This window comes from Etheostoma spectabile, chromosome 17 (assembly GCF_008692095.1).
Source record: "Etheostoma spectabile isolate EspeVRDwgs_2016 chromosome 17, UIUC_Espe_1.0, whole genome shotgun sequence".
Classification (NCBI taxonomy): Eukaryota; Metazoa; Chordata; class Actinopteri; order Perciformes; family Percidae; genus Etheostoma; species Etheostoma spectabile.
Window position 1 is genome coordinate 21,248,374 of NC_045749.1, and position 16,285 is coordinate 21,264,658.

At 41.3% G+C, this 16,285-nt stretch overlaps 1 protein-coding gene across 1 annotated transcript in view; it reads left to right on the forward strand.

The window, feature by feature from the left end:
- thada (THADA armadillo repeat containing) overlaps positions 1–16,285 on the forward strand; it is a 110,838-nt gene that overhangs the window by 16,765 nt on the left and 77,788 nt on the right. Inside the window, 4 exon segments of the mRNA XM_032542159.1 lie at positions 5,932–6,045; positions 10,706–10,772; positions 10,775–10,833; positions 16,027–16,149. Of these exon segments, the coding sequence (XP_032398050.1) occupies positions 5,932–6,045; positions 10,706–10,772; positions 10,775–10,833; positions 16,027–16,149 (363 nt within the window).

Sequence of the window (16,285 nt, forward strand, 5' to 3'; positions counted from 1 at the left end):
GTAATATAGCCAAAGAGCCAAGAGAGAGTCAAGGTCGATAGCACTCTCCTGTCTGTATGGTAAATACAAAGCTGCAGCCAGTTAGCTGAGCTAGCTTAGCTCGTTAATAATGAGCTTTTGAGGTGCTGGTTGGTGGAGACAGGCTATATGTTTTCCCATTTCTAGTTTTTTGCTAAGCTAGCTGGCTGCTGGTGATCGGCTCGTATTTACCATACAAGCACGAGAGTGGTATTTATACTCTATACTATAATATTTTTCTTTCAAACTACATATATACTATCCCAACAATACGGACAGATATTTCTGGAGCAATAGCTCAGATGCTAGCTGCTAACATTGAAACGTATTCTCCAGAGACTTTGCAGCTGAGCACTTCCTTTTCTATGGCACTGAACAATCAGTGCAAAGTATTTGAAAATGGTTTTCACCAGATTCTGCATAGAGATGTGAAATCCATGTATGGCCCTTAGTTAGGCACATTACCGTTTGTCAACGAGTTTGTTCACTTCTCTTCATTTGTGTACAGTTAATAATGTCCCCGTTAACACTTTGATTGCCGCTGATGGTAGTCTCTGCGCAGTGTTGTGTGATGGTTGTGGACTTACAGCGGACAGTTGGACCCAAACGAAGAACCACAGACAGCTCCGATGTCGTTGATCGTTTATTGCTAACAAGCCTTCGGGATCTGAGGGATACAAGCCAGTAAAACTACTCAATATAACATAAAGGAATAATCAAAGGAAACTTACAATGATGATTTCTGTGGAAATCTATGTATGAAACAACTACTGACTACTGACTGATCAACGGTACAGGATCATATAGGCTACTTTTAATTTTGGGTGTTTACACATAGATAATTACTCTGAATATACTGTCTCATTAAAATATACATTAATATTTACAGGTTTCTTCAACTTATATTACAGTACACGCTCACCTGAGGATACAAGTCCAGTCCGACTTGTTCCCCCAGGGATGGAAGTTTTATAGCTCAAATGTAACCTTGGATACTGTAACTTAGTTCCTTTTTAAATATGAAATAACAGTATAAAGATACAGAAATATGACAAAAATGTACACGTTAGAACTACCAAATGAAGGTAAAATTAGTAACAAAATTAAATAGATCTCAGACTGTGTTTTTAATGTAACATGCAAGAGGCATATGTTACACATGCTCCCGTGAGTTTTCATAACATTAAATTAGTATGCCCTCTAAACCAGATGGACACAATATTAGGCTGAATAGCAGGTGGATAACAGCCGTTTTGAGAGTTAATGCTGAAATGAACTTGATGATAATGTTACAACCGCATTGTCCTGAAGAGATAGATAATGGTGATAGCATAGATACCATGTTTTCCACTATGGTGATGAGAGGAACTCTGAAATCCTGTCCTGTCCGTCTTTACGGCATCCTTTCTCTTCTCTCTCTCTCCTCTCTCTGTTGTGTGTGTGTGTGGGTGTGTGTGTGTGTGTGTGTGTGTGTGTGTGTGTGTGTGTGTGTGTGTGTGTGTGTGTGTGTGTGTGTGTGTGTGTGTGTGTGTGTGTGTGTGTGTGTGTGTGTGTGTGTGTGTGTGTGTGAGATGATGATCCAATAGTATTTGGAAAGTCTGGGTCTGGCTAAGTCTTTGCGGACATAGACATTCTGCCCTACCACAGCGATGATATGCATGGGAAAACGTGTACTGCGTGTGTGACCAAAACACATGTCTTTCCAAAATGTGTTTGAGCCCAACACCACCTGCGGTCCTCAGCCAGCATCCTGTTTTACATCCTTGTTGCCCTGGCAACACTGCGGATGTTTCTGTCACTGGGTAGCACCATGGCAATAGCAATAGTTGTGAATGGGCGTCAACGGTAATGTTTGATTTCTTTTGTTATTTCATCACTTAATTTTTCTGGATAACCAAGATGATGCATTGCGAACAAAGAGAGACAGAACTATCAAATAGTTTGATTGTGACAGAGACAAAAGGAAGGAGTAGCTGTTAGACATCCTGACAGGACAATACGAGTTTGTGTATATGTGTGTGTGTGAGCACCCTTGTACTGTATGAGTTGGGACAGACCACCAGAGTCGCTGGCCAGCTGGAGTTTGACAGCTCGGGTGTTTATGTGGCATAGGTCAGCCTGGATCGGTTGGAGCCTTGGGTACACAGAGGAGACAGACCATTTGTTTGGCTGCACTGAAGCTAAGGGAGAAACACACACACACACACTCTTATGAACACAATAGGAATACTTTGTCCGACATTGCTTTGTATTTGCTCTCTGGTGCGTAAAATTTACTTTACACCATTTTATTTTAGTGTCCAAATTCTAAAAGTGAATTTTATGGCCCCTAAAATTACCTTCAGAGATTCCCACAGTGGAAAAAGGTACTGGTTGTATCATGTACACTACCTTTTTGCTTAAAATCTCCTGTTACTGTCAAATATGTTGCAAAGAAATGACGGTCTATACAAGTAAGTGTCCTAAATCTCATTTTACTGCTCACTGCAGGGTGAACTAATGAGTGTTTTATTATGCAGGGGCTAGTGAATGAGTGAATTTGGAAATGACTTTGGAAACAACTAATGTTTTCTCAGGCTCTATAAAACTGAACAATTAGGTAACTAAGTAACAGACACTTTAACTTGTCACAGTAGGAAAAGCACAGGTGTTACTAATAACAATAACATTGTCCCTGTTCCATTCAAGTGTGCTAAGCAGCTACATGGGATCGTTCATTGTATTAGTTACACCTGTGCTCTTCCTACTGTAACATATCGAAATGTCTTCTGTGAAAAAGACCTATACACTATTACAAAATAAAAACCAAAACTATGCAATACACACCTATAGTCATTGCTATACATGAAAGCCTCCTGGAAGTTTCCCGGCTCGTATACCTAATTTTTTCCTAAAGGCTTTACACAACATTTAGACATGGATCTGTAACCCTCTGTTTTATTTGTTAAAGAAGCGTGGCACTGACATTGATTTTTACTAATTCCTGAATTGCTTTGCACAAGCTTTAGTTTAGTCTTTTAATCAGGCTAAAATCCATAAATTTCATATTACACGTTGACGTATAACGTGATAACAAACTAAGTTTAACAGCTACAACTGGACTTGGGCAGTTGGGAATAACAGTTTATTGTGTAATAGTAAAATAATCTGAATCATTGAATTTAGCCCTTTTTTTATTGTCGGTACAATTTAAAAACCAGAACTTCACAATTCGTCCTGCAGCAACAACAACAAACATTGTCAGAGTGCTGTCTAACCCTCGGCTGCCAGGGCTATTTGGGACGCTGTCACGGCCTTGAACCATACGTGTAATTAGACTTGGGAAACTTCTCTCTCCGCACATGTGCGTTTTTCTGGGAAACAGGCACTTTGCAAACAGGAAGTTGACGTCTAAATAAAGTCCCCCCCCCCATCACCCTCCCCCGCCTTGCTCAGGAAGCTCGCTTGGCCCTTTTAAACAGTTACACAGACTGGAACCTTCGAGGGGGGAGCTTTAAATAGGCGAAGCCGCGGCCCGGCTCGGCCCAGCTCAGCGCCGCAGCGGTCTGGGCCCCGGCAGCCACGGGCCGTCTTAACGGTGACTGGCGCTGCCATTTTTACCCCGGTGAGGTCAGGCCTGTCCAGGGAGTCCACTCTGGCCACCAATGTGATAAGTCATTGGGCTTGGTACTGCTGTGGTTTCCTCAGTCCATACTTTGGTGTTTAAGTTAGTCCACTTTCGGTCTGCAGGGTCAGTCGAGTTTATTGACCAGTCATGCGGCCAGAAACAGGCTGCCTAAGCCCTACATTTTTTTCCATTTTCATTTACACTTATTGTTCATTTATGTTTGTATTATTTTTGTGTTTCAGCCCATTCTGCTGTTTTCATTTAATGACCTGTCCCCATGTTGCTGAAGGTTACAGTAACTGGCGTACTCCTGCTTCATATGCGGTTTGCGTCTGTGTTAGTTTAGATGTTGTGTCTAACCCCACCTCCACTGCGGGGCTGTTGGGATTTTTACCCCTCCCCCCCTTTTCACACAGTGTTTTTTTACATCAGGGCCTTGCCACCCCTCCCTGTGCCCTCCATGCCACCCCTGACTAAGTCGAGGCCTGGCCGCCTCTGTGGTGGCGGTGATACCACAGCCTAAATGACAGGGCACTGAAGCTCTGCGTCCGCCTCGCCCTGCCGCCTCACCTGCAACACACTCACCAGTTTACAGTTGCATGTGTGTGCGCGTCTACGTATAGTTACAATAACGTTGCTAACACTATTACTAACGGGATGGTTTTACTGACAGTGGCCATTATGTGGATGTCTCTGCATCCTTTTTTGAACACACTTGTCACGCCACTGACATGCCGCTCTCACGCTTGACGTGCTCAATGCTCACTGGCTGAAAAGTGAGTGGTGTCTCTAAAACAAGAGTGTAGCCAGTGTTACAGCTTCACTTTTCTTGCCAAATGGAGAAAAGGCTAAAGTTGGATTACATGTAGATGATGCAGTTCATTTGCAAATCCTTTCTACACCCTGCTGCTTTGCTTTTATTTGGCATTTTTAAGAGACAGTGAGTCATTTTCTGTCTAAATGGCTAAGCTGCTTCGGGGAAATTGTTCATTTTACCACTGTGTGCCAGCATTTAATTGACCATGAATGGAATTATGTCATTTGCTGGGGTGGATTTGGGTGGGGAGGTAATTGTAAGTGTATTGCATGTATTTAGAAGTAATTGCTTGACTTTACAAAATGGTTTTAACAAAAAGTACAAAGGCTACAGGAGTGGTTTCATTTAGAGCTTTGTAATTCTCACTAAAACTATCATGGCTTTTGAGGTAACAGATTTTACATCCACAGAGTTGAAGGGATTTTCTGTTTTTTCTCCTTTAACTCGTCAAGTATCCGCAGTAGTCTCCGTCATTATCCAAGCTTTCAGAAATTTGCTTGTAATGATTGGTCAGATGATGGTAGGTGACGATGCTTAACTCAAAGTGAGTCATTGAAATGCCACCACTCATATCAAAAGTTATATAGTTTCTTAAACAAATGTGAGGATTAGCTTCTTTTCTTTCTTTTTATGATTATAAATCAAATGCCCAGGGGTTTGCTCTTACTCTAGTTGTTGAAGCACATAATTGCATTGTCACCCTAGGCTCTGGGGACACGTGAGAGGTATTTTGTTACCATTTCTGACATTATATACTAACTGAGTCACAGATTTGGTAATTAAAAAATAAAAAAAACAATCAGCATTTTAATCGATATTAAAAGTAATCATGAGTTGCAGCCCTATTATAAATCCCCCAGTTAAATCATTACTACTAGAATTCTAAAGGCTTTTGTAGACACTCAACCTTGTATAGCAAATAAGATACAATACAGTATCCATAACAGTGATTTCAATGCTCTGCCAGTCTTTTTTAGATAAATACAGTCAATGCAATCATGCAACAATCTATCACTGAATTTGTTAGTCATTCCTGTGGGTGACATATATTAACCACAACGTTAAAAGTGACCCTCTACAATAAGATTTGCATTAGTTAATGTTTGCTCTGGGGTAAGATGCATGAAAAGCTTCCAAACACAAACTCGCTTCCTGTTGTTAATACCTGTTAATACCTGTGTTATTGATCTGTTTTTCTGTAACGCACTTTGAGCTGCATGTTTATGCTTTCAAAGGTGCTATGTAAATAAATTGTATTACTGTGATTCTTCATGACTCTTTGTTGTTGCTCATAGTAGAATTAAGATGTTCCAGTATTTAACCTTGCATGCCACATAATCATTTGGACTGCAGTTATGTCATTTAACTGTAACTGGTCACCTCCATTTCTGCTGAAGGCTATAGCAGGAGGCTTTAAAGTCATGGATACAACACACACACAACACACACACACACAGTTGCTGATTCCCTGTCTGTCTTTCTGTTCCAGGTGGAGGGGGTAGGCCTGTACTTCCGTCAGCAGCTCCTGCAGTCCCGCCATCGTGGCGCCTTTGAACTGGCTTATGTAGGCTTTGTACGCCTCACCGACATGCTGTGCAGGTGTGTGTATTCACGTTCAGGCCAATGGGCTGACAGGTAACACTGCTGGCTGGCTGAGGGCATTAGCTCCCATCATGACACTGAGTGTCAGTGTGCCTTGTAATTAGCATGTCGTCTCAGTATCACTCTTCAGGTATAATAGACTTAATTACAAAGACTTGATAACTGGTGTTATTCATCATCTGAAGCCTCTAGACGGCCAACAGTGACGCACAGGCACAGGGAAAATGTACCTGCTGTTAATACAGAAAGACAAGGTGGCAACTCGCAGTGCAACAAATCAGTTAAAATGTTTTTGATGAAGGAATTAAAAAAAGCTGAGGACTTTTTATTTTTTTAAGAATTTCTAATACATTATTTAAAAAAAGGAACTTAACTCTAATATCTTTGCTTGGTGCAGAGATGAGTCCGGATCAGGGTAGTCCATATCAATAGCGTTCCACTGGACTACTCCAGTGCCGCTGGAAATTTCGCCAGATGTCCCTCTTTTTGGCTGGATGTCTGTTATTTTAATTTTAAACTCCAGACCCAAGACTAGGAACAGGGTTGTTATAGTCAACTAAAACTAAACAGAAAAAAACTAAAACCTTTAAGTGAAACTGAAACTTTATTCTTAGGTTAATAAAGAATGCTTTAGGGGTCCTGGTAAATGGATTTTGTTACCTTTGGACAGAGCCAGGCTACATGTTTCACCATGTTTTTAGTCTTTGTGCTAAGCTGAGCTATCTGGCTGCTGGCTGTAGCCTCATAGTACTTTTTTTTCAATATAATTTTTTGGGGCTTTTCCTTTTTATTCCAGAGTGACAGTGGCTAGACAGGAAATGAAGAGAGCAAGTCACGTCATCTTTATTGTTCATTCTTCACATATACTAGACATGCAGAGGAATCAAAATTTCGTTTTTCACAATCCCCACGGTGAAGACAAAAAAAAGCACAACAGATAAGACAGACATTCCTACCACAGAGTTAAAATAAAAGTATTAATATTTAATATTTACAAGACAAGATAACAAGACAAAAAACAGAAGAATGTTGTGACATGATGTCATAGTGCATAAAGATGTGCAAAAAATGCAAGAGCTGCAACTTCAGAGTCCAGAGGTTTTATGCAAAAAGGGTGGGGGGGCAGTGGGAGGGGGTAGAGAGAGGAGAGAGTTTCCTGACAGCCAGGTGGATAAAGCTGTTTGCTGAAGAGAGGGGATGACACGCACAAAAGGGCGGCATGTTGGATTTGGACCCGGGCCGCTGCCAAGGCCTCAGACTCCCAGCCATGGGACGCACGCTCTTACTGGGTGAGACAGAGGTCGCCCCAGCGCCGTATTTATTGTACAGACATTAGGTTGACATTAATAATTGTTTCATAATCTTGGGAAGAAAGCGAATGGTGTAAGTAACCGCCAGTGATTATAACAGGAATAACAATTTTAAGATGTCAGCCCATTAATGTTGGTACTTAAAAGGATTGCTGTGAGCTTTATTGTGTTGTGTGTGTGTGTGTGAGAGAGCAAGTTATGGCCACATATTGCTAAAAAGAAAACAACAAAAAACACCAAAACATTGAGGTTTAGTTTCAAAGCTACTCATGCACTTTCATGGCACACTGAACAGTACTGGACTGTTCTGGGCCTCTGTGGCGACATGCTGCCAGGGGCAGCATTACTCGAGTCTCCTACAACTCCACACTCCCCATCACCTCTGCTATTCATGGAAATGATCCTACCATTATCATCCTGAGGGGAAGAAAAATAGCAATCTTTTAATTCTGAACAACATGAAAGAGTTCTCACTTTCTTGTACCTCCCTGTTTTCCTCAATGGTGGGTTGTGGAAGATGTCTTTAACCCTGTGGCAGGTGACAAACCACAAGACCGTCGCAGCCGTGTTGACTTTGAACCACCCAGCGCTGGGCAGAAGAAGAAGAAATGACACAAAAAAAAACTCACATGTTTTTGTTCTTGTACAGAAACCAGTCTCGCAGTGTGTTGTGTAATGAGGGCGACATTCTAGCGGTTGTGTGGAGGAGTACTGGGGAGTGTGTGTGTGTTCTGCTCCGGGCATGCGTGGATGGGAGTGTGTGTGTTTTCAGGAGGGGAAGTGCCGTGTGTGGATGGTATGCAGGCTGTGTGCTGGGTTATGGGGTGTTGATGGCGGGGTGCTTAACCACGGCCTTTTGATGCTCTGCCTTGGAATCTGGCTCTGCTGTGTTCCACTGTGTTTGCACTCTCTCACTTTGTGTCTATGATTCACTCTTAATTTTCGCCCATTTTCTCTTAATTTTACTATTCTCTTCCATCCATCTTCTTTTTTTTTTTTTTTGGGTCTCTTAACCCCGTTCCCTAGTCAGGCGTGTGCATTTATATCTGTACTGTTTACAGCAGTGTTTCCCAACCTGTTTGTCAGACGCACAACACCCTGTAGGATGAACCCAAGGACCTCTTTATCGACACCACTTGTTTAGAATGTATTGATTTCCATCCATCCATCCATCCATCCATCCATCCATCCATCCATCCAAACTTAAAGTGGATATTTTTGCAATATTCTTTCATACAATTTAACTGTCAATGTCAGCGTGGTTAAGTTTGTATTCATACTATCACCACTTAAGGTGGCATAAGCTGGATGTTTCAGCCATTTATCCATTATTTAAGCAAACTATCTTAACCATATATTCATTATTTTGGCTATCTATTTTAACCGTTGATCCATTATTTTAGCTACATTCTTCTCATCTGCTCGCTTACTAACTAGTTTACACCTTGCTTAATCGCAGCAGTTATCAGGTTTCATACTCATAATGCGGAAATTCAAAACAAAATCAAACTGTCACAATAATAATAATAAAAAAAAGAATGTAAGTAGTTGAGTTATTTCACAATCTTTCTACATTCCCCCTGGCAGCTGCCGAAGTACCCCCTTGGGTAAAATTACCCCTGGTTGGAATGCAGAGAATTACAGTATATATCTTACTGCAAGCAGCCAGTCCCTGTTGTGTCAAGTGTGTGTGATGAAGAACACTGGAGTGTGTGTGCCAGCGCTCCACCCTTGCTCTGCACATTGGATTGTTTTCATTGTCCTCTCTGCTCCATTGGCTGCTGTTAAACTGCAGCTTCTTGCAGAACAGGGCAGAGCGATTTCTTGTGGGTGCGGGTTTGTGTGGGTTGTGTGTTTGCCAGACCTGCTTCAGATCATATTCTTAGCATTTGTCCTAAAAAGCTCGGAGTACCAGATGCCACAGAGTAACCGTGTAAATGTGTCAAAGTTTAGAGCAGGAATTTCCACATAGACCAATGGATCCACGTTCGATAAGTTGGTTTTAGCTTGATGTGTGTGGGGGGGGTGGGTGAGGACTTGTGCTGTGGATGAGGTGATTTATGATCTTTGGAATTTAAAGTTCAGTATATGGAAGCTAATTTAGTACGGCAGGGTGTTAGCCGTAATTCATCTGATATTTTCTAAGCTATCAATTTATGGCACACTTTTAAACCTACTTTAAGATCAGCTTGGTTGACCCAATAGATTTAAACAAATATCTAATATGATTTGCAGCCACATGATCTAGGTTTGGTGTCTGTCAGGTGACTGGTTTGTTTTAGGTGAAACAGATTTCATTCAGTGCATGAGATTAAAGCCATGCCACAGTGTGGAGGACAACTTTCCATTTTGAAAAAATGCGTGCGATACTGCAAATGGGGACATTAAACATTGCAGCTGACAACTCTGTTGTGTATAGGAATATAGGAAGGAAGTGTATAGGACGTTTTTCCTGATCTCTGTGGCCTAGTGCTTGCTCTTGGTGAATTGTTGGGTTTCTGTAAATAACATCCCAGAGTACGGACTAGACCTGCTATTTTCTGAAAAGCGCAAAGAGATAACTGATGTTGTGATCGAGCGCTATATAAATTTAATTGAATTGAATTATAGAACATAAGTATTGAAAAATGCAATTCTGTACATAACGTATTATGGTGCACAAAGAGTATAGCTACTGTTATGTCAGGCATTTAAAAAATGGTATTTGATAAGTAAATATGTAACTTGAATCAACATTTGTAATTCCATAGCGATTCATCTGTTTTTGAGTGTCTTTGATTAGAGCCCGACCGCTAAAGATTTTTAAGGCCCATACCGATACAAATATTTGATTATTTAAAAATCCGATATTCCGATAAATTGGCCGATTATATATTTAAAAAAAGAATCCAGAAACGTGTAACAAAACAAACAGATTTCCCTAACATTAGTTATTTGTGGTTATTTATGAGTTCTCATTAAAATAGTACAATTGTTTTATTGACACAACAGAACAGAGGAACATCAAAATATATTAAAGGTCTGATAAAGAAAATTTGTGAAAATACAAACATTAAGATATGAAACGTCCTCTATCTATCTATCTATCTATCTATCTATCTATCTATCTATCTATCTATCTATCTATCAATATGATGTTTTTATATTGTCTGGCTCTATCTTTGATGCAAAATGATGTGTACATTTTCTCACTCAAAAAGATAAACCCAAAAGATTTAAGACCGTGTTGTGGTGTGTGTGTGTGTGTGTGTGGGTGTGTGTGTGGTGTGTTGTGTGTGGTGTGGTGTGTGTGTGTGTGTGTGTGTGTGTTGTGTGTGTGGTGTGTGTGTGTGTGTGTGTGTGTGTTAGGAGGTGGAAGTCGGCCTGCAGCAGCTTCCGGCCCGCTGGCTATCTGAGGTTCTGGAGGAGGTCAAATCCAGTGACCGTCATCCAAGCTGTGTGCCACGCGACGCAGCGCTGGGATACCCTTCTACATCCAGGTGTGTAAGCATGGTTTTCAAAACTGAAAACACAACAGCTGGGCTAAAGAGTATCGAAAGGGTGCTTGTAATGTTTCAGTCTTGATGCTGGACTTGATTTCATGAAGTGACAGGAGGCTGTCGTTTTCATTTGAAATCCTTAAGAAAGCAGGAAATGCAGACTTCTCTCAGTAAACAGCACATTCCTCCGATTTAATTCCTTCAGCGTGTGTGGTGGAGTGATGGTCACATTGGTTCACCCATCAACAGGGAATCTAATCCTCTTTGCACAGTGTTGCTTTTTTGTGATCCTTTGGTGTTGTAAACACAGTTTGGGTTTTCTTTTGGTCATTTGTGGTAATTATTACCTGGAGTTTTGCATTTTTGTGTCACACATGACACTAGACGTTCAGAAAGGCAAAACAGGGATTTTTTTTTTTGTTGGGTCTACTTTTATTTGCTGGAATTAGGTAATTTAAAATATTTGACTGCAGTTAGTATGAACTCTAAAGATCAGAAATAAGAACCAGTTGGCAAAATACAAATTCTAATCTAATCTGAACTGTAACATGAGGTGACCCTTAAGGGTTAAAATGTGGTCAAACTGAAGATTATGATATGGAGTCTGTTGCATGGACACTGTCAGCATTATGATTAGTGAATGAATGTTGGCCAGTTCTCAGAGGGTTAGTAATAGAAACCGTGTGTGTGTGTGTGTGTGTGGGTTTGTGGGTGTGTGCGTGGGTGTGTGGGTGTGTAATTTAATTTATTTGACAAGGACAGTGTACATTAATTAACATTGCTGTAAATGCACCAAAATTAGCCAAAGGGCTATTTTTCATCCGTTATCCCTGGACAGATCTTGAAATTGTCTATCTAAAAAACAATAAGAAGATTACAGTCAAAAATACAAATATAAAAAGTAGTAAAACAGATAAAACTCTTCAAATCCCGTTGATAAATACAGTGTACAAGTTTACTCAAAGAAGTGCAATCAGCATTTCCTGGCATGCCACTGGAGCAACATTGAGTTTCTTAATCCAGCTGCCTTTTATTTCTCAGACACACACACACACACACACACACACACACACACACACACACACACACACACACACACACACACACACACACTGTCCTTTGTTTGACCCCGTGGAGTAGTCTCCAGTCCCGCACACCGTTAACAATGGGTTGTAATCTGTGACTAACCTACCTTAACACTTGACTGACTCAGACTGTTATTCAGCCACAGCTCGCCTCCCCACTTCCTACGATTACTGATATCAAAACTAGACATGACAGCGTTCATGTTTTATCTTAGCACGTAATTTGAAAGTGGGCTTGCTCTTTCTTGTGGTTATGGGTACACGGCGCATGGCTGCACCGCTGACATCATTGGCTCTTCTGTTTTTATGCATTTGTGTGCCAGGCTGAATTCAGCTAGATATGATTCTTAATTTTGAAAAAAGTTCCAGGTTTCAAAAGCTAACTTGATTTTAAAAAGGGTAGCTTGAATGCCCATGTTTATCCCCATTTCAGGGACCAAGGGAATTATTTGCTGTTAAGCCGGAGACCCCTGTTGTCGGGCAAAGGACCGTAATTTTAAAAGATATGGGGGAAAAAAGGCGATAAAAACCCCAAGGGGTTTTTAAAGCAGAACAAGTGTGAAGAAAAAACATATGGATTCCAAAGATGGGGGAAAAGGGAGATTTCGCAGACAAAGAGGAGATAAGATAAAGGAGAATAAGGCAGTGTTGAGCAGAGCACAGGAAGTCTGAAGAGAGGCAGAAGTCGACACCTTGGCAAGTCGGTGCTTTTTTCACCAGAAAGCGTCGGTCGGGAAGGTGGCTCCTCGTGCTCAGGGTCGGATTGACCTGGGACAGACTTCACAGGAACCGTGCTTGCCCTCCTCTTCCTCTTAACCTGCCTCCACCCCAACCCCCCCCAAGAGTTTATGAGAGCCAGACTGTTCCGCCTCTTCCTCATCTCCACCATACCTCCATCCCCCATCTCTACATCCCTCCCACACCTCACCCTTAAAGCAGAACTCTCGCCAAAATGCAACCTAGGGTTTTTTTGTGAATCTACCCGAGTCAAACTTTTGTTTAAAAGCATAATTAGGACGGAAGCGCCACTTTTAAGATTTATCGTTTTTCGGTCAAGTGACCTTTTGAATGGGAGGCTTGGCACAACTTATAGTATCACCAGGGGCTCTACACATGAACTCCACCATTGAGAACATTGTTTGTGTACACAGAGTTTACTAGAAGGAAAGGTTCTAACAACTCACTGTAGCGGTTGGTTTTTCCAAAAATGGTTAAGGCAGGAAAATTAAGATGGAAAGCTTCTAAAGCTTAGTTCCATACAAATGCACGGATAATTCCTTGTTTGGTTGTTAGTGAAAAACAATATTGACCTTGTAGTTGAAAAGGAGCCTCATATAAGAATGACATTTCCTCCTATAAAGTCTGTTCATTCGCTTTCGGAGATTGACTCTTTTTGACCGGTGAGATGGCAGCGCCCTGAAACAACAACCGCTACAGTGAGTTGTTAAAACCTCTTTCTGGTAAACTATGTGTACACAAACAGTGTTCTCAATGCTGAGTTCATGTGCAGAGCCCCTGGTGATACTTGGAGCAAAGTTTCTGTGTTTTCAGTGTCTGCAAGGTTTTAAAAATGGTGATTTTGATGCTATCATAGTCTTATGGCGGTTTTCCACTGCGTGGTATCTACTCGACTCGTCTCGACTTTACTCGCCTTTTTTTGGTTTTCCATTACGAAAAAAATCCCTGGGACCCGCTACCAAGTACTTTTTGTAGTACTACCTCAGATGAGGTTCCAAGCGAGCCGAGGCGATACCAAAAGGTGACGTGAAAACCTGCAGACCGCTGGTTGGTCGGAGAATCGTCACTTATGACCGCGTTTTTAGCAAACAAGAGTGCAGAGTGTGTTTCCAGAACAAACGGGACATTTAAAACAAATCTAGCCGGACACCGACAGATTATCCACTCTCTGCACTATTCTCACTTTTCAACTGTTCGGGCTACTAGCGGCTTCATGTCGTTTCCAATATTGCACACTGTTACTTTAAAAAAACAAGACAATAAATATAACAAAAGTTTTTATTTAGCTTTTCAAGTAGCGCATCAAACCCTCCCAAACTATTCCCGGTCTTCTTCCTCTGCCCCCTGTGACAGTGTCCCCGCTGGCTCTGCTGGCCCAGATGCATCCCAGTCGTTGTCATAAGCCTCTCCGTGACTCTCATACAGATTATACGAAGCCCAGCAGGTCAGAACCAGAGATCTCACCGGTCGGACATCGCCCACCGGACGGTCTGCGGCGGCGATTTTACAAAGCGTGAATGCTCTGAAACACGAACAGTACACAGCAAACATGTTTTGGTGTGTAATCATGGTCGCTAAAGTTCATGTACTTTATATAGCGTATAGTAAATACTGACTGCGACGCTGAACACATGCAAATGTTAGCTAACGTTACCAGGAAACTTAACTTACCCTGTTGTGTCGGCAAACAACCGTCATGTTGACGTCTGAACTCCGTCAGAATTCCCAAACTCCCGTTTTTTTAGCTGTGATTTTTGTTGCTTCCTTCAGCTTCTTTTGAAACAAAACATATCTTCTGGCTGCGGCAGGTAGCCAACGTGCTGTTGTGAGTCGCGCTGAAAATTACGTCATCACGCGTTGCTATGCGAGCCGAGGCGAGCCGTTACCAGCAGTGGAAAAACGCCATTAAAGTCTAACCTTAAAAGTGGAGTTTCCATCCTAATTATGCTTTTAAACAAAACGTTGACTCAGGTCCATTCACAAAGAGACCCTAGGTTGCATTTTGGCGAGCGTTACGCTCTGACCATAACCCAGGCCAGACACACAGCTGGCTCCCACAGTAGGAGAACTCCTCTCTCACACAGCAGTCAGTTGCTGTCACCTCCTCGCTCCTACATTCCCAACTCCCATCCCGGCACATACAAATGACGTCATTCAGTGAATCTATCAGAACAAAACACAGTGTAAAGTATAATTTCCCCACTGGGGATCAATAAACAGTATACATTTTTAGAAATGATTATCAGTATAGGCAAAGTTACGTAATCCTATAGCTGGATTTTTATGTGATAGAATACCACTGTACAGTATGCAGTGATGGGCTTAACTAACTTCAGATAAGAGGTCTATTGCTCCAACAAAAGTAAGAAGTAACTTAATTAAAAAGATTGACTGATATGGATACTTATTTAAATTGTAGATCTGACAGTAGTTCATGTGGCCTGTTGACAAATGCATCAGTTGCCGTTTTTTGCCAAATTGTACACCATATAATATACACCGTATAATGTTATGACTTTAAACAAAAGGTAGATGATATGCAGTGGCTTCCCACTTGTTACATTTTTCAAACTACTTACCGACTGCTTTTTATTAATATATTGACAGGTCAATAACATTGCATTATCATATTGAGTTTAATGAAACCGTGTAGTTTTTAGGGTCTGATTAAATGAAGTGCCATTCGCCTGCAAAAACAAAAATCTTTCCGTTACATATGAACTTAACAAATAACAGCATGACTAGATTATATCATCAGGACAGTAAGTTCTGGCCTCAACAATTAAAACTTGAGCAAATGTACTGTACAAATTCTTACAATATGAATATCAGGATTGCATCATATCCAGAAAGTTGAAAGCTTAATTGCTGCAGATAACTATTGCACATGCTGTTATTGCAGCTCTGGTTAGCGCAACAAGTACAAAGCCCTCATATCATGTTACTGAAAAAGTGAAAAAACCTCTTGATGTTTAACGTTTAAAATGGCATGAGGCAGCATCGGTTGGGGCCGAGAACACAAGTTTGAAAATGAAAATTTCCTGGCCAAACTGTCGGCAGTAAAGTTGAATTGTGGGGAATGTAGACACCAGATTTAGGAAGAAGAATGCCTGGAATAAAAGAACAATACCTTCGGTTCTGCTCTATCAATTGTGATCCTTTGTGTTAAATGGAGTGCAGTGCTAAATTGATGGAGTACTCTTTTAACAAAACCAAGATCTGGTGAAGACAGTCACGTTATTAGTATCTCTGACATGTCCGTGTGTTGTAGAGACATGCACTGACCTTTTTTGTGACTTTTTTTGAATTGTACCTACTGCATGTCTGTTGTGTTTTGATGATTTTTTCTTCTTTTTTTTAACTTCCGCAGGCTCTGCTCTCCTCTGAGCCCAAGTCGTCAAGTTGCAGTCTGTTGAAAATGACCATGAGAGAACTGACTGCTTTGGCCATGCCCTCTGCTGACAGGAACACTGACAGCTCCACCGTCCCTCAGGTTTGACCACCCAGTAGCTCCATGCACGAGTCCTTTATCCAGTCAGATCTTACACTGGAGAGCTGTTTGCTGAACTGAAATGGCATTGTGAGGAGTGTGGATCTGAGTTCTTGCTTGACTATCATCCCTAATACAC